Here is a 27674-nt window from a genome sequence, read left to right as displayed (position 1 = left end):
TCAGTTGTTATTTTTACCTCCAGGGCTTGGATTATGTGCACCAAAATTATATCTTGAATACAAAGAAGTTCGTAAGAGTATTTTCAAGTTTTTGCCAAATACCCAAAATATGTCGCCTCCTACTAGTAGTATCCTTAATAATGGACAGGGGAAAAAAATCACTTTGAATAGGTTTAGATTCATAAAGAAAGGGAAATAGAATGTATGTGTTACATTTGCCAGAGGCTCAGGGGAAAGAAAATCTCGGACTAATTGGACTCAAGGTCAACCACGAAGTGTTTTGCAGCTCTTTGTTGTAGTCTGTCTAAGCCTTTCCACTTTCTCTCTCCTTAGTGGGGTCTGCGCAGCGTGGTGATGTCTTAGTTGGGAAACCTATAGGGCATCAGATTAGAGGGCCTTTATTTTTCCACAAATAGCTCCTAAGATTATATGTTCAAAGTTAACGATGCTTCAAGCAACTTCATTATCTTTAAGAAGGGGATATCCTCTCTAGGAAGCAGATAATTTAATATGTCAGGGCACTTCAACTATTCACCCACCCATGTACATATGCAGGAATCCATCTGTCCATCTATCCGCACCCATTCATCTCTTCAGAACCTACTCTGTGTTAACCCTTCTGCTAGATACAGGAAAGTTAAAAGAGGTTATGAATCATCCCCACTTTCCAGAATTTGCGATCTGGTTGAAAAGACAGAGAACAGAGCAAATGATTTGTCCACCTGTGATCAGAATGGCTCTGAAAGTGCACATGCGGGCTGGAGAGATGGCTCAGCGGTTAAGATTCCTGACTGCTCTTTCAGAGGTCCTGAGTTCGATTCCCAGCAACCACATGTTAGCTCAAAACCATCTGTAATGGGATCTGATGCCCTCTTCTGGTGTGTCTGAAGACAGTAACAGTGTATTCATATAAAATAAATAAATAAATCTAACAAGAAAAGAAATGTTTGACCAGCTGGGTGTGATAGCACACACTTTAAGAAAGGAAGGAAGGAAGGAAGGAAGGAAGGAAGGAAGGAAGGAAGGAAGGAAGAACACATGCATAGGGTGAGGAGAATGCAGGAAAGTTGTCACTGTGTTGGAAGATAGGACATTTCTCCCCATACTCTGTAAAAACACCCTTTTCCCTGAACTGAGAGTCGGTGGCTTCTTGCTAATGGTGAGTTCTAGTAAGGCGGGTATCATTCCAGTCTTCATAGTAGTGACTGTTTTCTATCCCACAGGGGAAGGATCCCGCCAGCTCCTGGATGCCAAAGTCAAGCTGATCGCCAACCCTTTGTGCAACTCCCGCCAACTCTATGACCACACAATCGATGACAGTATGATTTGTGCAGGGAACCTTCAGAAGCCTGGATCAGACACCTGCCAGGTCAGACACCCCACAGGGTACTTGGAGGTAGAGGCTCACTGAATACCGAGCTCAGTGAAGAGGCTTGTGACAGCTCTGGGATGGAAACCGGGCTCAACAGGCCACCTGCCTCAGCATGAAGACACAGGCGGGCATATCTATCTATCCTAGACGACACCAAGATGGGTCAGCGCAATAACTGTAATCGCATGTGGCTGCACAGCCTTGTTTAACTCTCCCAGCATCGTAAGATGTCACTGCCATGCATTACAAAGGCTTGTAGACATTATCAATGTCAAAAGCAACGGGGCACTAAGTGGCAGGCAGGATCAGAACAACCCAGGTGTGTGCGACACCAGAGCCTTTGCTCCACTCTGATAACAGCAAATACTCAGCTGCTAAGGTCTGTGGAGATCCAAATGTGCTCCTGGAGACTGAGGAGGTGGTGACTCCATCAACTTCGGGTCCCTGCCCCAAATCCAAGCCCATACCCCATTTAAGTCAGAGTTCGTGTCACCTGGGAGGCATTGTTCTAGACTCCCAGGGTCAGCTCTGTTTATGCTTTCTGCCTGTCTTTACTGCCCAGGCATTCTAGAAAATCCAGCATAGCCACACCCTGATCCTGTCCTAGACAGAGCCTCCCTACGAACAGACCCAATAATAAGCAGCCAACTCAGAGCCTGTTTGGGTTTAGAAACTGGCGTTTCTCCAGACTCCAGAGTCTGTTTGATCCTCTCTACCCCTCCAAGGGCACATGAGTAGGTAGGTACTCAGGATGGAGAAGATTGAGTGGGTATAGTTTTCCCTAAGCTCTTTGAAGATAAGCAGGATCACGGTATGCTTGGTATCCTACAAAATGTGGGCTATACTAAAGAGAAGCCAATAGCCACGGTTTCGAAGCCTGATTCTGTCACATATTATAGGACCTCAGTCAATCATTGAAAAGACATATCAAACTTCAGATACCTGTAATATGATCATAAGACTGCAGAGTATTGGTTATGATTAGGAGAGTAAGTTATGTGATAAAAGCTGTTAGTTGCAGCGACTAAGCAAGCTGTTTCCTCTCTGCTTCCCTTCCTGCCCATCTCTGCCCTGTCCTTCACCCTTCAGAAAGAATCTCTACAGTTCCTTTCAGGAGCACAGTTCCTCCATAGGTATCCACAGCTCTCCACTGAAAAAGCAAGTCCTCAGGTCACTGGTCAACAGGCAATAGGTTGAGGATATAACTACCTCTGAGTCTCTGTCATACTCCTTAAATGTGGGTCCACCCAAAAATAAAACCATCACCCACCTTGGTCAGCTACTAAAAGAAGTTGGGGAACCCTGGGAATGGAAAATTCTAGAACTGAGAGTCAGGAAGCATTACTTGTCCACAACCCTGGGATTCAAGCTTTTTCCAAACTCTGGGACTGAAGCAGGTGCTAGCTTCTCTCCCTTTGGAGCTGTGCATCATGGGACGCTTGAGAAGAGCCTTGGCTTCCAGAGAAGCCCAGGGTAGCTAGCAGGTGACTTCGCTCCCCCTTCCCCGTGTGGGCAGTTTGGGACACATCTGAATTAAGTTTACAAGGCTGAACCCCTTTTGCTCTTCCTTTAGGGTGACTCGGGGGGCCCTCTAACCTGTGAGAAGGATGGAACTTACTACATCTATGGGATTGTAAGCTGGGGCCAGGAGTGTGGGAAGAAACCAGGAGTCTACACTCAAGTCACCAAGTTCCTGAATTGGATAAAGACCACCATGCACAGGGAGACTGGCCTCTGAGGGGCTGTCTGCAGAGCACCAAACAAGAGGGGCTTCCTGTGTAGCCAGGGATGCCCTGGGTCCATGCTCTAGACAGAGGCATCGCTGCCCAGCCTGGGCCTTTCCAGACTGGCACTATACCATTTCATGAGGTCCACTCTGTCCTTCCCTCTCTGGGAGCCAACAAGAAATAAATTACCTTTGCCCCGCTTCCGGCGAGTGTACCTTCTAGAAAACCAGAATTCAGAGATGTTCTTCGCCACGGAGTCCTGCAAATCTGAGCTCCCGGCTTGCCCAGCACCAGGGGATGCTACCTTGACTCTTACTCTTCTGCCCACACCATCAGGGTCCTCCACAGAACCAGCCCTCAGAGAGAAACCCCCAAAAGATCACAAGCTCTTTGTTTGCTTCAGAGTTGTTGTTTTAATAAAGGCAGACGTGGGAATGGGGAGGGTGTGCCATTTTGTACACGGACTGAAGCCACAGAGGCGTCCATGCCTCTTGCAAGCAGCCCTCAAGGTGGCTTCTTTCTCAGGAGGCTCACATCAGCAGAGTCTTCTTCCTGTTGATATGCAGGATCTCCGAGGCATCCGGGTTCACTCCCCTGCCCTGATGATCTCCAAGCTCCACAGCCTCTGGCTCCACCTGCGGAAGCCGCACATTAGCGCCCCACCCCCACTGAGTTCACAGGAAACCCCTTTGCTGCTCCCACAAGCCTTGTTAAGATGCCCCTGCAACATCTAACGCGCTCCCCTTCCCTCCTTTGTCCTCTCTTCCACCCCTGCTCAAGAAAAAGGATCCTCAAGGCAGAAATGAGAAAGAAGCAACGCCGGTGCCTGTTTCTCATTTAGACGTGGTGTCTCTCTCCCGAACAAAGTAGGGTTCAAAATGCAGACTGCTGGAGCCAGCACGTCCCCGACCCTTTCCGCGAATGTAACAAGCGAGCAGTCAGCACAGCCTGGGCTGCCCTGGCCCGGGATTGATGTCCCCCTGGTAGGTTTGCCTCTGCAGAACTAATGGCTGTGACTTCAGAGGAAGCCCGCGGGAAGTTTAACCCACGTGTCATCCGCCTGGTCATCTCAGACCCATGAAATTAGGCGCCTTGTTCAGCTGCCTTTCACGCTTCTTTAGAACTACCTGACCTTTGGCCAAAAATAAACTTTGAAAAGCAACAATGAGTTTGTGTTTCCCGCGGTCTCGCAAGGCAGGGTGCAGCTTGCAGCTTGTTACTCACAGAAGCCCCCTGGATCCCCAGACCCCTCCTGTTGGCCAGTTCTGCAGCCCGGCGAGCCATTTCCACTTTGTAGGAGCCGGGAGGGGTCCAGCCAACACCTCGAGTCAGGTTCAAGTCAGATTTGTATTTGACCTTGAGGGAAGGAAGAAGCAAGGGGAAAATCAGCGGGATTGGGTGCTTTGACCACCGAGTGAGAGAGATGCTGGCCACACTGACATCATTAAAGTCGGGACAAAGAGCAGTCAGGAGATGCAGAGGACCTGCACGATGAGTCTGGCCAGCCACTGTGCACTCGCTCCTGAAATCCCAGTGGGGTAATAAAATACCCTGGGGACACCTGGCTCAAGTCTAAGTTCCCATCTTAATGTGCACTTACTGTGTCCTTGGAAAACTCCCCTCCCCTCTCTGAGCCTCAGTTGCCTATCAGGGAAAGCAGAAAACTGGCTTCTGTAATTATCAAGACCTCGTGGAAATAGCAGAACGACACCACCAGGGGGCCTGAGCTTCCGGGCTGGACAGCTGCTGAGTGGCTGAACCCATGGCCAACATGTATAAGGCCCTCGGCACAATCCCCAGCACCAATTAATTAATTAAGGAAAATAAGAAGTTGGGCTATCACAGCAAACACCCGGGGCTGCCACTTATTTCCTGTGTGATCTTAGGTTGCTTAACTTTTCCTGGCTTGGGTAATCTGTCTGTTAAAATGGCCATACCACCCTGTCCTGAGAAGGCATTGGATGCATTTGTAGAAGAATTGGGACTGGCTGTCATCAGGCCTCCTCAGCCTGCTCCCCCAGAATGTCACAGGGCGTATGTGGAGGCGCTCACATCACTCTGTAGCTGGTGGGCTCTCCGGGCGTGCCTCAGGCCCAGCTGTTCGGGGTCGCTGGTGTGCTGGGGCAGCGGCTGCCTATAGAGTACATCACTGGCCAGTTGCTGACTCCTCTTGGCCTGGAGGAAGCCGGGTTGGTCAGTGCGACTGTGGAACTGGGAGCAACCTTTGGCAAAGTCCTTCCTGTACTCGCTGTCACTCTGGAGTCTGCCTACGCGGAGGAAATGTGTCATCCTTGGGTCGTCATTGATGCTGCGATATCCAATCTGTAGGCCCCGGGCCCTCAGAAATGCCTCTTTGTACCGGAACTGCAAGTCAGAGAAACAGAGAGGTGATGGGGATGCCCTTCCCCTTTAAAGCCAGCTTCCCCAGAGAGGACAGACCCCAGGCCTTCAGCAAGAAGCTCAACAGTGGATAAGGGAGTAAGCTTTGGAATCAAAGCAAGCTGTATGGTCTTGGAACAGTTGGGGAGCCTCTCTGAAAATCTAATAAAATGGGAGAATAAATCTTCACCACATGGAGTGTTGAGAGAGGTCAATGATATGGAACTGAAATGCAATCCACACCCACTGATGATGTCCTGTAGGTAACCGGTAACCTCGGGTGTGGAAGGATGCACCTGTAACCTCAGGTGTGGAAGGATGAACCTGTAACCTCAGGTGTGGAAGGATACACCTGTAACCTCAGGTGTGGAAGGTTGCACCTGTAACCTCAGGTGTGGAAGGATACACCTGTAACCTCAGGTGTGGAAGGATGCACCTGTAACCTCAGGTGTGGAAGGATGCACCTGTAACCTCAGGTGTGGTAAGTTGCACCTGTAACCTCAGGTGTGGAAGGATGCACCTATAACCTCAGGTGTGGAAGGATGCACCTGTAACCTCAGGTGTGGAAGGATGCACCTGTAACCTCAGGTGTGGAAGGATACACCTGTAACCTCAGGTGTGGAAGGATGCACCTGTAACCTCAGGTGTGGAAGGATGCACCTGTAACCTCAGGTGTGGAAGGATGCACCTGTAACCTCAGGTATGGAAGGATGCACCTGTAACCTCAGGTGTGGAAGGATGCACCTATAACCTCAGGTGTGGAAGGATGCACCTGTAACCTCAGGTGTGGAAGGATGCACCTGTAACCCCAGGTGTGGAAGAATGCACCTGTAACCTCAGGTGTGGAAGGATGCACCTGTAACCTCAGGTGTGGAAGGATGCACCTGTAACCTCAGGTGTGGAAGGATGCACCTGTAACTTCAGGTGTGGAATGTTGCACCTGTAACCTCAGGTGTGGACGGATGCACCTGTAACATCAGGTGTGGAAGGTTGCACCTTTAACGTCAGGTGTGGAAGGATGCACCTGTAACCTCAGGTGTGTAAGGATGCACCTGTAACATCAGGTGTGGAAGGTTACACCTGTAACCTCAGGTGTGGAAGGATGCACCTGTAACCTCAGGTGTGGAAGGTTGCACCTGTAACCTCAGGTGTGGAAGGATGCACCTGTAACCTCAGGTGTGGAAGGATACACCTGTAACCTCAGGTGTGGAAGGATACACCTGTAACCTCAGGTGTGGATGGATGCACCTGTAACCTCAGGTGTGGAAGGATGCACCTGTAACCTCAGGTGTGGAAGGTTGCACCTGTAACCTCAGGTATGGAAGGATGCACCTGTAACCTCAGGTGTGGAAGGTTGCACCTGTAACCTCAGGTGTGGTAAGTTGCACCTGTAACCTCAGGTGTGGTAGGATGCACCTGTAACCTCAGGTGTGGTAAGTTGCACCTGTAACCTCAGGTGTGGAATGTTGCACCTGTAACCTCAGGTGTGGAAGGATGCACCTGTAACCTCAGGTGTAGTAGGATGCACCTGTAACCTCAGGTGTGGTAAGTTGCACCTGTAACCTCAGGTGTGGAATGTTGCACCTGTAACCTCAGGTGTGGAAGGATGCACCTGTAACCTCAGGTGTGGAAGGATGCACCTGTAACCTCAGGTGTGGTAAGTTGCACCTGTAACCTCAGGTGTGGTAGGTTGCACCTGTAACCTCAGGTGTGGTAAGTTGCACCTGTAACCTCAGATGTGGTAAGTTGCACCTGTAACCTCAGATGTGGTAAGTTGCACCTGTAACCTCAGGTGTGGTAGGTTGCACCTGTAACCTCAGGTGCGGAAGGATACACCTGTAACCTCAGGTGTGGAAGGATGCACCTGTAACCTCAGGTGTGGAAGGATGCACCTGTAACCTGTGTGACTGCTGTAATTACCACTCCAACAGGAATGGAAGTGAGACAATCTGTCTTCTGTCCTCCCTACACTCAGGGATTAAGGCTAATGCTTCTCAAATCACTTAAAGTGAAGAATCTAGTTCGTTTTACACAGCCACACCTCTTATTTTATCTTGTGTGTATGAGTACATGTGTCAATTTGTGTGTGTGAGTTGGGGAACATATGTTCCACAGTGTACTTGTGGTGGACAGAGAACAGTGCTGGGTGTCTGTCTTGGCCTTCTACAGTGTTAAAGTTTCATGTTAGCCAGTGCATATGTCAGGCATCACATCTGGGGCTACACAGACCTCCACATCTGGGGCTACAGACACAAACTCCACATCTGGGGTTACAGACACAAACTCCACATCTGGAACTACAGATACAAACTCCACATTTGGGGTTACAGACAATACCTCTACATCTTGGACTAGAGACACATACCACCACATCTGAGGCTATAGACAGATACCACCACATCTGGCTTTACACGGGATCTGTGCGTCTGAACCTAAGTCCTCATGCTTGTACAGAAGCGATTTCACAAGAGGCCCGTTATTACAGATGGGGCAGACAAAGAAGCACAGGTTCCCTGGCTTCTAGGGGCGCCACACCAACTACTGTGTACCCCTCCTTTAAAAGCTGCCCCCCAAAAAACCCAAAACAAAACAAACCCTTCCCAACCTCATATTTCTGGCTACAATCCTAACTGCCAGGCCTGTGTTCTCGCCCCTTTGAAGCATACATTGTGTTTATGTTTTAGTTTGGAGAAAGGCAGTCTGGCAGCCCAAGAGCCTGCCCTGAGCCTTTCAGTTCACTTGGATAACCAGGGAGAATCTACCATCTGCAGACTAGATGGTAGGGTCTAGAGTCTTACATCACTGGCGATATCCCTGGATGCCCGCGCGGTCTGGAATGGGATAGCGTCCAGCCTGAAGTCATAGCCGCCAGCCCGGTTCTGCTCCCAGGCACTCCTGTAGACTTTCTGGTGGAGAGAACAAGAACACTCAGTGAGAAACAACCACTGCCTGCTATTTGGTCTCCGCTGGTCTCATAAGCAATCAGGCCCCAGAGATATCAGAGTCCGTCTGAGGCTGGGGGCTTCCTGACTCTGGGATTGACGAGACTGGCTGTAAAGGGTTTCTGCTCTTCAGGAGTTGTGGTCTGTGGGTCTAGCTCACGTGCCACACCCTGCTATTCTCAGGGGCCTTGCACCATCCCTTCTGTGTCTGGATCCTCTCTCTGTCTCATCTTTCCAGGCCCCTGACCCCAGAACCCGGAGCTCCAGAACCAAGGTGCTCCCAAGTGCTGGAAGTGCTCCTCTCTGGATCCTCTCACCCACCTCTTGTTCCTCTGACTCCTGAGGTTGGGGGTTCAGTCTCGCTGTGATACCTCATCCCATCACTAGGAGGCATGGAATATCTCTCCTGCACTCCAGACTCCTGCAGGGAGGTCTGAGGTTTCATCTGAATTAAATGTATTGTCAAGAACCTGACAGGGTACTTGACCCACACAGTTCCTATCTTCTTCCTTCCTCTTTCCCCCCTTTTCAAGTTGACCCACACCTCCAAGGGGTCTCATCCTCTCAGGCCTGATACACAGCCGTGTCTCCTATGGAGGTGCTAATCTATCCTTGCCCTCCTGTAGCTATTTCTTTCCAAGATAAGGCGATGTCTCCGTGAAAAGAGTTTTCAGGAGACCCCAGTGCATGTTCTCCCCTATTCAGTCTTAGAGAAACGGGACAGCAGGAGAGTCACAGCACCCACAGATGGCAAGGTGCCAGCCCCAGACTGTGATGGTTGCTCGCGCGTTCCGAGAGCTGCCGCAGGTCAAGGGCCCCTGGAGAGCCTTCCTTCCCTTTGTTGCCTGAAAATGGAAGTCAGGACCAGCTCTCTGCTCTTCAAAGACTTGGGGAAGTTACAAGGGAAAACAGGCAAATACAAAGCAAAGTGCTCTACCCACTTTTATTCTGGATCCAGCACTGGAAGTGGAGCAGTAGTGCCTGTGCCAAGCAGGACAGATCTCATCACCTACCCGAGACTGCTGAGATCACACCATCTCGACCTCCATCCAACTCCAACACACAAGCCAAATAAATCAGGCCCGAGAAACACAGAACCAAGCCTTGGAATGGGAACCACCTAACTGAGGTCACAGCCAGAGCCGACTTCTTCCATGCACTGGGTCACTATCTAGCTTATTGGTGAGGACTGGAAGATATTCAAGAGAAGGAGGAGTCAGACGATAACTCATCAATGATCCCTTCTAGCAGTCCTGACAGCTTCCAATTGATGTCTGAATGGGAAGTCAGAGACAAGAACCCCAAATGCTCTGAGGAACCAGTGCTTTCCTAATAAGAGCCTCTACCCCAGATCTGGGCCAGCTAATGACTTTCTACCAACTTCAAGTCCAACACCAGGCTGTGCCAGTGGCCTGTGCACCCCAGCCTCAGGTAACTGAGAGACACCTATAGATGCAGTGGCCTGAACTAGGGTTGTCCCTGGCGTGCGAGCTCTCTTTCCCCGGGTGCCCCCACCCACCCACACACACCGCTGGCCTATTGCGGTGTCCTCCTGTGTTTGCTCTGCTGCTGAGGTCTCTGCTTTGCTGCTGACATCCTTTACATTCTGCAGGCGAGGCGCGCTTTGATTCGGAACCCTGGGCGTCCCTCTTCTTGATCACAGTTTTGTCCTCGTCCTCACACATTAGAGTCATTTGATTTTTTTTTTTTTTTAGTTATTTCGGCTGCCTTGCACATCTCAATGGCTTTCTTTGCTCAGGAAGGTCACTCTGCCTCCACATCCTCCTCACAGAGCACTTGATCCAATTGTGCACAGCCCACACGCCCCTGAAGAAGTGCTCTTTCAAACGAGGTTCACGAGTTCTCCACACCCCATGAGCTCTGGTGGCTAATTTCAGCTCTGGGACTCTGCAGGCTGCCTCCCTTGTGAGAGCTAGCACACTGCTCCTGCTAGCCCAGGGTGGCTGTCCTCCTTAATCTGGGACCCTCATGAACTAGTACCTTCCTCCCAGTCTCTGGGCTGAGGTCCTCGGAGAGTTACTCCAGCGGAGACCTGGCCTCTCCATCCTTGGGAATTAATGAGCTGGACCTTCTGCCAGCTCTGCAGAGGGGGCGTTCCAGCTTCCCCCAGATGGAGGCCAGCCCACCAGAGCTGCTTTCTAAAATTATCTCTTGCTCGTTCCTCAAAAGCATCAAATGGATGTAATAACTCATATTTACAAAGCACGAGAGCATTCACCGTGCGGGATCCCACAGGGCTTTACAACCGCAACAAACTGATACACACGCTAACTAGAAGGCGCCTCTCTCCAACCCCTGCAAGGCAGCCACCTCTGGGGTGAACAGCAGCAGCTGTCATCCACACGCAGCCCCAGGACACAATGGCCAGGCCAGGCAAGGAAGAATGCCTGGGCGCCAGGAGGCCGCTCGCTGCCCCAGGCCGACACACTCAGCCTGTGTTATTCCGACCTGACGGTGTCTTTTGATTGCACAGTTTCGTTACCTGTCATCTGGGGATCACAGCATCGCTGGCTGAGCGGCTGCCTATTCTATTACAACCAGAGGCCTCCAACCCCCGCCAACAACAAGCCCAAGTTTAGGAAACAGCACGTTGGTTATGCACGCAAAGGGCAGATGTCCAAGGGAAGCGGAGTGCTGCAGGCATGGGCACAAAGGAGCCGGCTATGCTGGGAACGTCTTTTCAAACTGCAGAGTAAGATGGTATCATTCCATCTCCAGGGCCAGACGTCTCTGAAAGTCCAAGGTGCCCAAGAAACTGATAGAGTGGGTGTGTCTACACCTGCCCGTGCCTGGGACCACACCCCTGACCATCACCAGGCACATGACTGAGGCCTTCGAAGCTTCACCTACAATCAGAATGTTAGAGCTACCAGAGACTCGCTTATCCCTTCCTGGTTTACAAGTAAGGAAACTGAGACCCGATGAGGAAAATGATAGGAACTCACAGGAACAGTTTATCCCACTCTAGGTACAGGTTTTTTTCATTTTTATGTCCTCCTTCTTAGACTTAAAAATAAAAGTCTATAAATCCCTTGGGAGCTGGAAGCGTTACAGACACGGGCACACAGCACACGTGACCACTTATGACCACTTACGTCACTCAGATGCATTGCGTTCATGCGTGCTCTGGTGAAGTCCGGGTGGTCCGGGATTGGAGTGTACCTATGCAGGGAGTCTGCATCTCCCAGCCTGTACAGTCGCTGTGGAGGAGATGAGACAGTCAGGGCAGAGCTGAGGTAGGACTGTCCTCAGTAAAGAGCCCAGGAGAAAAGCCATTGATTCCTCCCCCTTACCTGTCCCCTCTACTATGTGAAGCAGAATCCATCACTGCTCTTTGAGACAAATCCTTCTAGAACTATCTGCTGGGTGAAAGTGCCTATGTGGCCAGGATCATGTGATGGTGAACGTCATCAAAATATTCACATGATCTGTTCCAAACTAGACCTTAAACCAACAACTCCCTGGCTGGCCATGTCTGTGGATGCCATTTGGCCACAAGTGGGTGGCTATGTCTCAGACCCTAAGCAACCCAGTGCATGCGTTCATTGGTAACTAGACACAACCCCAGGCCTTGAGGCCCCATTGTTGAGCACGAATTGTTTTAATAAAAAGCAGATAATCTTTTTTTTTATTATTCAGTTTATTACTTGGTTTTCATAATTTACCCAGATCCTACAAAGACACAATTTTAAGATTAATGCTTTGTCTTGGTTTTCATTCTTTGAGCATCGATGTAAACCTTGCCAACAACTTTAAGAAGCAGTTGGATCCTGTCTATTTCTGCAGGTGAAGACATCCTATTTCTTACTATTCCCAAAGCTATTACATGAGGTCTTTTAATTCCATTGCAAACACCAGTAATTAGGATGCATCTGATCTCACGTTTGGTAGCACTAGATATCACTATGATTATAACTCAAGCCATAATAATGTCATTTATGGAAGACTCACTGTGTTCCTAGTCCCTCCTTAAAGCTGTATTTGCTTTTTCTTATTCAATCCTCTTTATGTGTAAGTACACTGTAGCTGTCTTCAGACACCAGAAGACGGCGTCAGATATGTTTACAGATGGTTGTGAGCCACCAGGTGGGTGCTGGGATTTGATCCTATGACCATTGGAAGATCAGTTGGTGCTCTTACCGGCTCAGCCATCTCTCCAGCCCCTCAATCCTCCTTAACTTTACTCAACTGGCTGCTGTCTTTACTCTCCCACCCCATCCCTCCTCCAAGCAAGGAGAACGGGAGAATGCATGTGGCCAGGAGAGCCTAGCACCTGGCCCACGAGCCCCAGACAGTTTGCACTCCCATCTAGCACCAAGCCACAGCACCCCACTGCATGCCCAGGGTGGGTGAGGTTGAGGAACCCACCTCGTTACAGTGCTCGTAGCTCTTCTTGGCATGAATGAGGTCTGGAGAGTCGACCACCGTAGTGAACTTGATGCTGTCTGGTTTCTTACGGTACTTGGTCTATAAAAGAGAAGATTTCCATGAGGGATGATTAAATACAACTTCCATCTTTAATCCCAGCTTCTTGTATAAATAATAATGGCATATCAGAAGGCAAGCTTTCTTGATCTACAAAGCTTGATAGGCACCTGCCAATCAGGAGTATGGGAGGGGCTCAAGCTTTCCTCTATGATTAAAAGCACGTGACAGATATTTAGCCTGACCATTACAGATTTGGATGCTCACAGCCAAGCCTTGGCCTGAGCACAGGGACCCCAATAGAGGAGTTAGGGGACGGACTGAAGGAACTGAAGGGGTTCACAACCCCATAGGAATAACAACAAAATCAATGAACCAGAACCTCCAGAGCTCCCAGGGACCAAACCACCAACCAAAGAGAACACATGGAGGGACGCATGGCTCCCGTTGCATATGTAGCAGAGGATGGCCTTATCTGGCATCGATGGGAGGGGAGACCCTTGGGCTTGTGGAGGCTTGATGCTAGGGGTGGTGAGGAGGGAATGGGTTGGGTGGGTGGGTTGGGGAGCTCCCTCATAGAAGCAGAGGGAGGGAGGATGGGATGGGATGGGGGTTTGTAGAAGGGAAACTGGGAAGGGAGATAACATTTGAAATATAAATAAATAAAATAACATATATATTATATGCAAGTTTAACACCCATATAGAGGTCAAGAGACCCCTGTACACTGGACCAAACTCAATGGGTAGATAAAGATTCCCCACATTGCTGATGAAAACAGAGGCCACATGGGATGATAACTGGTCACAGCGTATTTACTAGGAAGCCCCTAATATGTCTAATGGCTTTATCTCCCAGGCAATGAATTAGTTGTAGGAAAATATTGTCTTAGGTTTGGGTTGCAAATGGCTCCAGAAAAGATGTTGGGTATCTGTCAGTTGTAGGTCCCCTTGGCATGCATGGTCTCTCCTGTGTAAACCGGTTCCCTAATTCAAAAGGGGGTACTCGGGTTGCCCTGTCACTGGGGAAGGTGGGCAGATGGTACCTCACTGATGAGCTCCCCGGCCTTCTTTGCACTCTCTATCTGAGGAGATCTCAGAGCCAGCCATCCTGTTCCCCTCATGCCCATCAAGTCTGCCTTGTAGCGAAACTGCAGAAAGAAAACCAAGGGCTTCTGTCAAGATCAGGCCTAGGACCATCGGGCATTTCAGGAAGGCCCTTGCTTTCTTATAATGACAATAAAGAATAAAGAATAACAAGATCTTTGCCATCACACTTCATCCCAACAGGTCTTCACTAAGAGAAGACTCCGGACACCATCCAGCTGGTTTGGGTTTGTGTACTTTTCCATGAATAAAGGAACACAATAAAGGTGCACGATGCCCGTCAGCAAGACCTGAAGCTGGCAGCGACGGATGACGTCCGTGGAGAAGCGTTTAAAGAAAGAGCTATGTGCTCAAATCCAAGGATCAACCAGGATTATTGGGGTTCATTCTGCCAGTGAGGCAGTCTACCACTTGTCAACTGAGAATGATCTACACCCAGGTTCAGCTGATCAAACGGTTTTGAGCCTCGGATCAAAGCTGCCACAACTCAGAGCAAGTTACTTTTCCAAAATGCAACTCAGTCTCTGTCAGGTGTGAAGGCCAAAACAACCCTTCTTGTGAAGCGTGTGCACACATACGCGCACGCGCGCGCGCATACACACACACACACACACACACACACACACATGAACATTAAGAGTCTCCGGGGACAAGAAATAGTCAGATTTAGTGGCCACACAGGGTGCCAGAGTCAAGTTTAAAAACTAAAACAAATTCCAATGTGAAGGGCCAGCGATGAGCAGCCCCTTCAATCTCTTCCGGCCTCAGTTTCCTCCCACCCCCAGCTATAACTTATTACGATTTGCTCGTATTGCAAAATCAGGCAAAATCTTATCAGCTTTCTTTATTCTAAAGGCTTAGAAGGTTAGGCCAGTAATACCATTCCTGGGAGAAAATAAATAGGATGCATTACAACGGTGGCTCTGATTCAAGCCCCAAACTGTCAAGTCTTATTAGGAGTCCTTGATCTACCTGCATTGCCTAAATGATGCCATCGCCCAAGTGCCTTTCTTCTCCTCCTTATGGAAATTGGGTGTTTTTTTTTTCCAAAGGTAGAAAAAGCCTCTCTAAGGAAATCTGAAATTTGGCCCTAAACGAAGTTTGATGGCATCTCTCTAATTTAGATATAAGCCCCGCTGCAACGCAAAATATCGTTCTAGATGTCAGCCTCTCGGCCTCTTTAGTTCCCTTTCATTTCAGGATCCACAGCGCTCCTCACAGCCGGCCTCAAAGAGGGTCTGTTTCTGATCTACTGTCTGCTGGTTAATGCCCCTGTGTCAATCCCACACTGCTCTCCGACCGGCGAAGGGGAGGGCATCACTCAGGCTCGGGAGCAGGTTTCAAAACCCCATGTCAGTAAGATTGCTTTTCATACCGTGTCTTTTCAGTCTACCGCGGCAATGCTTTTGCCTTCGACTCTGATAAAGAACAGAGAAAATTGGATAAATTTCTAAGTTGGAGAGAATAATCCTACAGGGCCTCTTCACAGCCAGCCTCTGCTCCTTTCATGAGCGAGATGAAGTGCGGAGCACCCTTTCAACTCGCCTCTTGTTCAGCTGAACAGTACGATTACAGGTAAGACAGAAAGCAAGATGCGGGTTCCCGAAGAGCTGACTGTGCCTTGACTCCTATAAACAGACTATCCATTGATATCTCCGCATCCCCAGCCCAGCTTTCGCTATCTACACAGACCCTAAAAACAACACGCCCGCCCCAGACTTCACGACGGAAGGGAGAAAGGAGGGAAGTAGAGAAGAACTCGGCTATCCAAAGACAGAATTAGTCTAAGAAAGGAATGAACCTTCTCAGACCGCCCAGCCTCATCTAACTTTACCCAAATGGCAGATTCTCTTTTCCCTTACACATGCTAAGGCCTGGAAGCCCACTAGAGACATCACAGATGGAGCGTTCCCGACGCCCCGATCTCTTGCAAATTCTATAAGCACAACATTCACTTCCTGAGTGAGTGTGGGTCCCATGCAGGTGATTGTTTCCCCGGAAGCAACTGTGCCTTTGTCATGCGAATACAAAATGGCATCCTTACTATCTAGGTGGCGCTTGTGTAGAATCTATCTGAACGCATGCCCGTCCTGCCTTGCAAAGGAGGGGTTCTAAAAACAGAATGATTTTAGCGATCTAATGCTGTTTCAGATACCAAGAGCCACGGGCTGCTGTGCTCTTGGTAAGGCACACCGGAAACCATCAGGAACACAGACTAGAGCACCTGGGTCAGAGATCGCTTCCTATGGAAGCCAGAGAGACTGAACCAGGAATGAGGAGACCAGAGCCGTAAGCCCTGCTCCTCCGTCTCTTTCTGGCTGTAGGGCTTTGGGAAAGCCATTTCCCTGCCAGCTTGTAACCCAAGGCAGATGACTTAGATGATGACGGTATCATATCAACACCTGTAAATATAAGAGTGACACTTGTTCCTTTATATTAAATGAGATTGCAAAGTCTTTACACTAACGCCTGCACCAGGAAGTTATAGGGGTTCTGTGTTTTAGCTATTCTTGTTTCTCATGGAGGAACTGAAGCCTGCAGTATTTCAAGAGTCAACCCAAGGTCACCGCACTGGGAAATGTGTTTCAAGACTTCCTACAGCCCTGGCATGAGATTATGCAGGAGCAAGGAACAGCGGACTCATCACAGGCCGAAGAAGCCATAGAAGGCTCTGTCAAGTGTACATAATGGATGCCCCCCAGGCCAGAGCGAACAGGTCGTGACCCTCGAAGGAAAGCAGAACTTGGACATGATGCCTTGTGAAGTTTAGCCCAAGTTGGGAGAGCATGTCTCAGACATTCTGGTACAACCTAATGCTTTCTTCCTGGCCAGAGCAGGGAAACACAGAGTGGCTCAACTAACAATCTCCTGTGGTGTGCCTGGCAGTTAAGAGCACTTGCTGCTCCTACAAAGGACCCACACAAGCTAACTCACAACTGCCCATAACGCCAGTTCTGGGAGATAGGGTGCCCTCTTCTGGTCCCTTCAGGCACTACACTGACATAGTGTGTGTGTGTGTGTGTGTGTGTGTGTGTGTATGTATGTATATATGTATGTATGTATGACATATGTATATATTATATATGTATATAATATATATGATATGTACATATATACATATGATATATATATATATATGTGTGTATATATATATATATATATATATATATATATATGAAAGATGGATACGACGATGACTATAAATAAGTTAATGCCTGGAACACTATCACTGTTCATCACAGCTAGGAGTTCAGACTTCTTAACATCCCACCAATTGTAGGCTAAAAACAGTGCCCAGAGCATCATGTGGTCACTTCTTAGGCCTCAAATTGTAAATCTGACCCTGTTTTTAAAATGTAATATTCAGTTGCCAGCTACCATTTTTCCTTTGAGACTATGGTCTCGATACTTTTCAAATATTAAACTTTTTTTTCTTTCTTTGCAAAAATAACAGTAACATAAATCATACATTTGGGTGGTATTTTGGATTTTTTTTCCTTTTTTTCCTTGATAAAATAAAACTTGGCATTATTTTGATCCTTTGGTTAAAGGAAAATTTCCTATGACTCTCAAAGATCTGAGATCACGGAAAGATCAAACTTTGCTCTTTTCCTGATTCAGGAAATACATCGACGACTCAGGTTCACCGAGCCAGCTGAGGGCAGAGCTGGGTAAACCTCATGTCCTAGCTCAGCATGAGTCATAGTGAATCATTCATTGATATGATCATTATTCTAATAGTCCTTAGCCATTTCTGTGCTTGCGATACCCTGCTCATTGGCTTGAACTAAGACAGACACTGACCTGGGGGCAGCAGAACTGAGGTCTGGTGGGGGAACTTACGAAAGCAGCCTGTTTCTTCCAGGATGCTGTGGACCAGGCTTCAGGCTAAGTCCTTCACATAGACCAGCTCAGCTCCAGACTGGATTCTCAGTGTGAGTTAATTTTGCTCCCCGAGGACTTCTTGGAGGCACTCTGTCGCTTTGGTAAATACCACCTTGAGACAGCTAAGTGTCTTGCGGTGCTCGGAAAACACTCCCCACTCCCACTGTCAGGCCTGACCTTCCAATGGTAGGAAGAGCAGGAGCCCGTAGCTCACAGGCTAAAGTGGGTGGAGTGCCTTTTGCTTAGGGTTGGCATAGGACCCAGAGAGATGGCGGGGTACTGCTCTCCACTCTGGGTGTCCTACACAACCACAGCACATGATCACTTAACTATCACCACCATGTCTGAGACTGGGCAAGGACGAGGGACCCGTGCAGACTCACATGGCGAGCACGGAGGAATGGAATATAACCGTAGAGCCTTCCTCCAGGGTCATGGATCCTCTTTCCCCTTACCTGACCCTGCTCTTGATTAGGGAGATCTCTCCTTTGGGAGCCTGGGGGCCTATACCTGTTGCTACTGTTTTTTAGAGCTTACAAGAGAACCAGAGTTCAGAGGGTAGGATCCGGGCCCACCTTGCCAAGCCTTCATAGCAGCTGTAAGTGTGGTCAGTGTGAGCCGCGGTCGAATTATCTTCAGATGCTCAGCTCCACTCTGTGCTCTCTGCCCATCCATGAAACATCACTTCGTTCACCCGCTTTCGTGTGTATGTAGTGTCCATGGTGTGTATGTGCCTGTTCACAAATGTGTGGGCATGAGTATGTTTGTGGGGGAGGCATATAGTATGTGTGCATGTTCACATGTGTGTGGGCATGAGCATGTTCATAAGGGGTGCACACTGTGTATATGTGTGTTCACATGTGTGTAGGCATGAGCATGTTCATGGGAGATGCACACTGTATATGTACATGTTCACATGTGTGTGGGCATGAGTGTGTTTATAGGGGATGCACACTGTATATGTGTGTGTTCACATGTGTGTGGGCATGAGTGTGTTCATAGGGGATGCACACTGTATATGTGTATGTTCACATATGTATGGGCATGAGTGTATTCATAGGGGATGCACACTGTATATGTGTGTGTTCACATGTGAGTGGGCATGAGTGTGCTCATAGGGGATGCACACTGTATATGTGTATGTTCACATGTATGTGGGCATGAGTGTGTTCATAGGGGATGCACACTGTATATGTGTATGTTCACATGTGTGTGGGCATGAGTGTGTTCATAGGGGATGCACACTGTATATGTGTGTGATCACATGTGTGTGGGCATGAGTGTGTTCATAGGGATGCACACTGTATATGTGTATGTTCACATGTATGTGGGCATGAGTGTGTTCATAGGGGATGCACACTGTATATGTGTGTGTTCACATGTGTGTGGGCATGAGTGTGTTCATAGGGGATGCACACTGTATATGTGTGTATTCACATGTGTGTGGGCATGAGCATGTTCATGAGGGATGCACGCTGTATATGTGCGTGTTCACATGTGTGTGGGCATGAGCATGTTCATGGGGGTGTATACTGTGTATGTGTGTGTTGTATGTACGTGTTCAAGCCTGGAACTGGCACCAGCCATGTTCTGTAGTCATTCTCTGCTCTCTTTATTGAGACAGGGTCTCTCACTGAACCTGAAGTTTGCTGGGTTCCGGGGAGCTGAGCTCTCCAGTTTGTCCTGGAGACCCCGTCTCTGCTTTCCGAGCATCGGAATGGCGGATGGCTGTCATTCTCATCTGGCTTTTATGTGGGTCCCAGGGACCCAGCCTCTGGTCCCCACACTTGCTTGTCAAGCGCTTGTCCTCTGAGCCTTCCCCCTGCTGGCTTCTGCCTGACATCAAACATATTACAACTGGTCCAGGGTTTGGCCTAACTTACTGCTCTATCTGCACGTTCCTCCGTCTCCTTCCCTCATGGCCTTTAGGCCTTTGTGCTCAGTTGTTGGGATGTTTCCAGTGAGAACTACACGGATGCCCATTGTAAATGTGACGTAAGCCGGGTGTTGGTGTGTGCTGCCACCACCTGTTATCACAGCACTTCAGAAGCTGAGGCAGAAGCACCTCACATTTGAAGACATCCCGGGCTACACAGAAAGGCCCTGCCTCAAAAATTTCCATATATTCATGAACATACGCACCTGTGCACACATATGCATGTGTGCACCCACACACCATTTCTGTGTTCACACACACACACACACACACACACACACACCACTTCTATGTTCCATTTATCTTTCTAGCACGTATCTCCATCTGAGGTATAAGACAGCAGAGTGCTTATAGTAGGTGCTCAGTAAATACCAGTTGAATAAATAACCCCAACCTGGATGCTCAGTCTCCCTTCACAGGGGTTCCACATGCATAGGAGATATGTTTTACTTTTGATGATGATGACTGAATTCTCCCAGAGAGAGAGAGGAATTGAAGGGATGAGAGGGAAAGAGAGGAGATAGGAGGGGCGGGCGGTGAGAGGGGAGGAAGGTAAGAAACTCACAGCAGGAATTCAGGTGAGAGGAAGTTTCTAAAGAGAGATGGAAGTCAAGATAGACCAGCAGAGTGCTTATAGTAGGTGCTCAATAAATATCAGTTGAATAAATAGCCCCAACCTGGAGGACATAGGCAAGTTTGCAGTGGAGAGGGTTCAAAGGTCAAAGAAGAACCTCAGGTGTGGGGGAAAGAAGGCTCTACTAGCACCATAGAGCCTACCTCACTCTGCAGGGCATGCACTTTCTTGGCCCAGGCCATCTTCAGATCCTCGGGTAGGGCGGTGAACTCATGGCACTGCATCCGGTAGTCATGGTCACTGGCCAGGGCCTGGGCCTTCCTGGCATGGACCAGGTGCACCATATCCATGGGCAGGTGGTACTGAGCTTGGCCGCTGGCTGCCTCCTTCCTGTACTGATTCTCACTCTGCAGCTGGCCCATTCGTTGGCAGTGCCGCAACCGCGGGTCGTCGCTCACACTCCGCACCCCTATGAGCTGTCCGCGCTCCTTCACGAACTCGTGCTTGTAGAGAAACTGGAAGGGAAGGCGAGCTGAGCGGGCGCCGACGCTTGCGCACCTATCTCACAGCAGCATGGAGTCAGTGCCTTGTGTGCACTGTCACTTGTGTGTGTGACTTCATCCCAGGCCTAGTGGGGAAGGGGATCACCTCTTCTTCTTCTAAGCAGTGAGGACCACCTCAGGCAGTTGGCCTGAAGCATGCTACCCCGCACCCTGGCCTCAGGGCTGAAAAGTGAAAACATTATACCTCCCTCGCTATCTCATTAAAATCAGATTCTCAGAACTTTGCGAAGTGACCTGCTTCCCTTGCATATCCTGTGGCCAACAGGAATTTTATCAAATAGGGTAAGAAATAATCTTATATTTCATCCATTCATATTTGGAGGATCGTTAGATCCCAAAACAGGATCTTCTCATTTGAAGTCTATGATTTCTGTGATTTGTTTGCAGGAAAGAGAACATCACTGTCATGTCCCAAAGCAATGGATGTATGAGAGAAAGTCACCATCATGTCCCAAAGCAATGGGTGTGTGACACACAGCTGTGGGGTGTGGAGGGAAGTGACAGAGAGCCAAGGGGGAGGCAGTCACCATCTCTGATCATGTCCTTGTTATTCTGCAAACAGGCAACTCCCAGGTGACCGCTGCCGCCATTTGCAGTCAGACTCAAGCGGCCGGCTCCTTCTGCTGGAGACCGTTGCACACATGTAACCTGTGAGAGGCTCTCCCTCCTTTTGCATAAGGACCTCATTCAGAACTAATATATTCTGCAGGTGACACCTTGACTCCCATGGCTATAGAGTTCCTTTAATTCAGGGAAAATCAACCCCACACATTGCTTTACATGAAGTTAACAGAGAGACAAGGCAAGATGGGGTCAGGGGAGTTCACTCACATCACTGGCTATGTCTCCAGAGGCCCGCGCAGCCTGGAAGGGGAGGGCGTCAATCGTCAGCTTGTAGCCTTGAGCACGAAGATTATGCCAAGACTCCTTGTATTTTGCCTAAAGTGGGAACACATATATATCTTTTAAAAAATACAGATGAATCAATTAGCAAAGGGTGAATGCCCTTTGGTATGGTGTCCTAGAATCCATTTATGAGCAGCAAACACTTCCGGTTTCACAGAGCAAACTCTCATTAGCACATACTCTATGTTAGGCTCTGAGCACAAATGCATATATAACACGCATGTGGATTTTACATGAGCATCTACAATGGGTGCTTTTTTAAAACTTCGGCAAAGAGTGGGGAAGTGGCTGTTAGATCGCTTGTAGCACACAACATGGGTATCTTCAGAGTGTGCTTGAAGAACTTCCACAGGGAGAAAGGTTCACCTCGCTCAGGTTGGCTGCGTTGGTTTTTGCTCGGATGAATTCTGGCAGGCCAAGGGTCATCGTGTACTGGTGCCGTGCTTCCTCGCCAGCTGCCTTATAAAGTCGCTGAACCCAAATTAAAAATAAGTAAATAAACAGAGGAGCAAACAAATGAATAAATAACGAGGGGCTACACACAAATTAAAAAGTAATTAGCTGACTAATAATAATAAGCAGGTGAGCAAACAAATAAATAGCGAGACACCACACATAAATTAAAAATTAATTAATTGACTAATTAATTAATCATAAATAAGTCGTGAGAAGACAGTGGTGTGTGGGCCCACGCTTGCCGCTGAGAAGGCTTCCCCGGGCACAGCTTCAGCCTGGGTTGGTGGCCATTTCTTTCAGTTCAGTCAGGCTGTCTAAATCACATTGAGTGAACATGGATGGAACTGCTAAAGCAGTTTACTAAACACGGAGGAAGATAAACAAGGGGCGAGTGTCCTGAAACTCATTCCCCCTGGTATAGCACAAGGTGGTCCCAAGACCTGGGACACATAATGGAAGCCCTGCTGGTGGAAAGAGGTAACTCAGGTCTGCACCCTTCCCTGACACCTCAGGATCCCTTCTGAGAGCAAGCTGAGCCGGGGCCACTCTGGAGGGCCAGTCTCTGTGATCAGAAGTGGGTCAGTGCTTGGCAGCCTCTGTAGGGTCAGAGGCTGTCTTAAAACAGCCTCTCCACAGCACGCAACTTTAGAAAGAGGCAGGGAGGGCCAAGGAAGAATTTTAAATTGATGGCATCTCTGTGCAAGATGCTGAACTCTGTCTCTTTTGGGTGCTTCTCTTCAGCTGCCACTTCCAGCTTCTGAAGGCTTGGGTTGTATGCGAAGGTGAGTGGGAGAAACAGCCAGATTCCCCACATGACTTCTGAAAGCTAGCGTTGGGAGAATCTTAAGAACGAAAATGATCTGATAATATGTGTCTGCTCGGCTGACAGGAGAGCCCCAGCAAGGGGAAGAGCTAGGAGGGCGGGAGAAATAATTTTGGCAGAGGAGACCCCTTCCCCTCCTTTTCTTTCTTATTAGAAATAGAAAGTACTGGGGTGAATAGGTAGTGGACTGAGATTAAGGTGAAAAGTTCCAGACAGATGCCATGCGAGACCTGCCTTTAGATAACCATATGTCTTCCACAAGTGAACACTATATTGGTTAGCCACCATCTGTCTAGAATAGGGCACAGGCCAGCCTTTCTGACATTGTACAAACAAGTCAGCTGAGGGCCGTGTCTACAACTCCTTGGGTCCAGCCACTGTAGGGTGTGACCTGAGGCTGAGATTCCAACCTGTCCCTGGTCTAGAGGAATCAGACTCAAGTCCAAAGCAGATGCCTGACTAGCCCTCCTGTCCCCTGAAAGATTTCTAGGCTCTGTAGGAAATGTTCTTTTCTTTCAAAATACCCCCATAATTACAAATGATTTTCCCTTCCCCGGGCCACACATCTTTTTCCTTTTCTTTAAAAATCTAGCCATCCGTGAACGGCCACTGGAGATTTCACCTCATTGGTGATCTGGTTGCTGAACTTGGCATGCAGAAGGTTGGGAGTATCTGTCACAGCGGTGTACTTGAATGACCCAGGATGCTGGCGGTATTTACTCTGAGAAAGAAAAGGGATAGCTTGGTAAGAGAGGAAACGGTGCTGTAAATCCTAGTGTGTGTGTGTGTGTGTGTGTGTGTGTGTGTGTGTGTGTCTGTGTGTGTGTGTGTGTGTGTCTGTGTCTGTGTGTGTTGTGTGCATTTGTATGTGCACACATGCCTGTGCATGTGTATGCACAGGTATGTGTCCCTATGTGTACATGCATGTAGATGCCAGAGGATAATTTGGGTTGTTGTTCCTCAGGAACACTATAAAGATCTTCTGTGTGAGATCGATCCCTCACAGGACCTGGAACTTGCTGACTAGACAGCCTGGTGGCCAGAGACACCCCTCCCCAACCCCACCCCAGGATCCTCCTGCCTCTGCCTTTCTCCACGTTGGAACTGGAAGTGTATGCCACCATGCCCACTCAAGCCTCTTCCCACCCAGACTGCCAGCCCACCCATCCCTCTAGAATCCAGCAGGCCATCTCCCTCTGTGGCAAACAGGACTGACTACACTTGCAGTCTGCACTTGAGGAAATTGGATATCCGCAGCATCGAGGACACGTGAAAGACTGTGCACCTTCAAAACCACACTCGTGTGAGGTGACATGCTTGTAATCCCAGCACTGGAGAGGCAGGCAGGCACATCCCTGGGGCTCACTGGCCAGCCTGCCTAGGGGATCATGGAAAGACCTTGTCTCAAAAAAACAAGAAGAATAGCTTCTGGGGAACAGAGTCTTGGCCCCGGGTACACACCCACACAAATGTACACACAGACACACACACACACCACACCTGCCTGCACCAGGACTCAGAAAGCCATTGGCTTGATGGGTTCTTTGAAGTTCCACATAGGGTTCTGAGGAACATGGGCCACGGAGAGCTTTGATGCAGAGACTGTTCTGGGAATGCAGAGGCCAGGCCTCTGAGCTCCCACTCCACCCACCTTAGCTTGCAGGCTGATGCTAAACATCTGTCCCCCCACCACGCTGGTGCTTGAGTCCACCATAAGCATCCTGGGTGAGTAAGGCTCACCCTTACTCTCATGCATTCCAAGTCTATTTACTTTTTTTTTTTAACCAGCTAATCAGCAAGCACATAGCTGTCATCTCAAACACAGCTGTCAGAGAGACACCGGGCTTAAGTCAGTGCCAATCCTTACAAAAGCCGGACAAAAGTTCTCTGCATAACCCCATGTGACTAATTTAGAAGCTGGAGATCAGAAAGGGCAGGTAACTAGGCTGAGGTCACAAAGCAGATGAGAGCTAACAGAGAATTTCAATGCCTTCCTTGTGGTTTTCAAAGCCTTCCTGCTTCTATTGTACCACAGAGCTGTCCTTCAAAGGACCTAGGAAAAGTGCATCTTATGGGCTCATGAGTCACTGACTTGATATTTTTATATATGTGTTTGTGTGTGTATGCATGTGTGTGTGCAGAGTGTATTATGTATTGCATGCATGTGTATGTACAGTATGTGTGTCTGTATGTATACATTGTATGTATACATGTGTGTATAGTATTGTAGCATGTGTACTGTATGTATACACTGTATATATGCATGTGCACGGGTGTGTGTACAGTATGTGTATTCACATGCATGCATATTTGTGTACAGTGTGCTCACGTGCATGCATATGTGTGCAGTGTGTGTGTACATGCAATGTGCATGCATGTGTGTGTACAACGTGTATGCATGCATGTACATGCATGTATGTGTATAATTTGTGTGCACATGTATGCATGTGTTTGCAGTGTATATGGATGTGCAGTGTGCATACATGTGTGTACAGTGTGTGTATAGTATGTGTCTCTGTGTATACACTGTATTCTTAAATATGAGTGCATGTGTGTCTACAGTATGTGTATACATACAGTGTGTACAAATGTGTATGCATGTACATGTGCATGCATGTGTGTGTATGATGTGTGCATGCATGTACACACATGTATGTGTACAGTGTGTGCTGCATACATGTGTATGTGTATGTATGTGTGTATATGAATGCCAGAGGTCAATGTTGGGTATCTTCCTCTATCACCACTCGCTTTATTCTAGAGACATTCTATCACTGAACCTGAGACTCACTGCTTCAGCTGGACTCATTGGCCAGTAAGCTACAGGAATCCTCCTGCCTCCATTTGCCCAGTACTGGCATTACAGATGTACACCGTGGTGCCTGGCTATGTAAGTGGATGCTTGGGGATCTAAACTCACACTTGCTCATTTAACCTTATCTCCTGAGCCATCTCTCCAGCCCCCACCAAGCTTTCTTAGGTGGAGTCCAGTCTGAACGAAAACTTCAGTAAGAACAAATATTCAGGACACGAGGTGACGGCTTAGCCCCCAGCCACCTGAGAGCAGCGGGACACACAGCGACCAGGACGTCTGTCGTGGACATCCCATAGCACCATCACTCTCTGGAGTCCCACGTTACCTCGCTGATGAGCTCGGAGGCTTTCTTCCTTCCTTCAATCTCCAGTGTTCCAGGAATGACACAGGGAACACCACGCATGAAGTTCAAGTCCGAGCGGTACAGATTCTACGAGGAATATATAAACAAACGTCAGAAGAGCCAAACTGAACAGGGAGGCAAGAGACGCCGGGGTCTCCGGACACCATCTGGAAGTGCACGGCTAGGACCCCAGGCAGCCTGGGTCTGTCTGTACAGATGTGATACCACTCAACAATGCTTCTCTGCAAAGGCTTACCAGGGGGAAAACATGGGTCAGAAGGAAATCACTCGGCTGTCACTTCTCTGTGAGTAGCTGTGACAGGGATGCCGGATGGAGTTTTGTTTTAATGTGAGCTATCAAAACCTAAATGCTGGAGAGGATTATGGCCAGAAAGTCAGGTGTCTTGGGGCAAATATACAAATGGTTTAACCAGGCTTTCAAACAAAAGCCAACAGCAGTGGGTGGTATTAATTAATCATGGGTAAGGCAAGAACTAATGAATGAATCCAAAATAAGTTGGCAAAGACCCGTTTCAGGTTTGCACCTCTGTGGGTAAGTGTATTTTAAACCCTAACCCTGAGTGATTTGGAATGACAGTTAGAGTCCCCAAGTTTACTCCCCACAGCCAGCAAAGCAGCGGCTGTGCTGCCCTCCGACTGGTACCACAGCACCAGAAAGGACAAGCTCCAGGGCTTTGCATAACTGACAAATGGCCTATGATGAGCGAGCAAGCGAGCGTGCAGCTTCCTCCTTCCTACAGCTGCGCTCAGTTCCAGGTAATTAGTGCCTGCCGCCGTTCAGTAAATGCTGTGCACAGTCACGGTGTTCCGAGGGTGAGATTCCAGGAGGCCCGCGCCGTGGAACCACGGATTTCACTGTCCTCCATGGTGTTTATTGCCTGCACATTCCTGGAACAGGCAAACCTGACAGGCTGTGGGGAAGGTGGGTACCAGGGATACCATTGTCTGGAAGGAAAACCCACCTCATTTCCTCAGGTATGTAAGACTACCTAACTCCCCTCTGCCCTCTTGTCTTGCAGAACAGGCATCAGGAGTTGGGCATGCCACCAGAGGAGCAAGGCTATCTCAGGAAGACCAAGAGGACTCTGGGAGACATCTCCAGGGCCTGACTGCCTAACCTCAATCTGTGCTCCCCCATAAAACAGTAAGAAGGTTTTCCACCCAACATAAGGCCAAGGACAAATCCTGAAAACCCACCAACCCTTGCAGCATCTCCCCTCATCCCTCATGTACAGCTGACCTCATTTAGACTACTGAGTTCCCTTCTGTGTGTCTTCTACAACTTCTATGAGTGGTAAGAACTATGAATGCAGGGATATGATGGGGTTAAATGAGGTAATTTCCAAATATAATGCCTTGTATTCAACAGGAACTCTCAAG

The 27674-nt window shown here is 48.7% G+C and overlaps 2 protein-coding genes across 5 annotated transcripts in view; one reads left to right on the top strand and one right to left on the bottom strand.

The window, feature by feature from the left end:
- The window catches only part of Habp2 (hyaluronan binding protein 2), a 34458-nt gene extending 30958 nt beyond the window's left edge, over positions 1-3500 (top strand). For both annotated transcript variants that reach the window (XM_052183048.1, XM_052183039.1), the window contains 2 exons: positions 1224-1369; positions 2946-3500. In XM_052183048.1, the coding sequence (XP_052039008.1) occupies positions 1224-1369; positions 2946-3110 (311 nt within the window). In that variant the 3' untranslated portion in view covers positions 3111-3500. The remainder of the gene's footprint in view (positions 1-1223; positions 1370-2945) is intronic.
- A 121-nt stretch (positions 3501-3621) lies between these two features.
- The window catches only part of Nrap (nebulin related anchoring protein), a 68168-nt gene continuing 44115 nt past the window's right edge, over positions 3622-27674 (bottom strand). For all 3 annotated transcript variants that reach the window (XM_052183006.1, XM_052183028.1, XM_052183017.1), the window contains 12 exons: positions 26256-26360; positions 23738-23836; positions 22203-22307; positions 21762-21869; positions 20571-20882; positions 13912-14016; positions 12810-12908; positions 11537-11641; positions 8277-8384; positions 5152-5463; positions 4324-4455; positions 3622-3734 (listed from right to left, as the gene is read on the bottom strand). In XM_052183006.1, the coding sequence (XP_052038966.1) occupies positions 3630-3734; positions 4324-4455; positions 5152-5463; positions 8277-8384; positions 11537-11641; positions 12810-12908; positions 13912-14016; positions 20571-20882; positions 21762-21869; positions 22203-22307; positions 23738-23836; positions 26256-26360 (1695 nt within the window). In that variant the 3' untranslated portion in view covers positions 3622-3629. The remainder of the gene's footprint in view (positions 3735-4323; positions 4456-5151; positions 5464-8276; positions 8385-11536; positions 11642-12809; positions 12909-13911; positions 14017-20570; positions 20883-21761; positions 21870-22202; positions 22308-23737; positions 23837-26255; positions 26361-27674) is intronic.

The sequence above is a fragment of the Apodemus sylvaticus genome, chromosome 1 (genome assembly GCF_947179515.1).
Source record: "Apodemus sylvaticus chromosome 1, mApoSyl1.1, whole genome shotgun sequence".
NCBI lineage: Eukaryota > Metazoa > Chordata > Mammalia > Rodentia > Muridae > Apodemus > Apodemus sylvaticus.
This window is presented reverse-complemented; position numbering and strand designations above follow the sequence as displayed.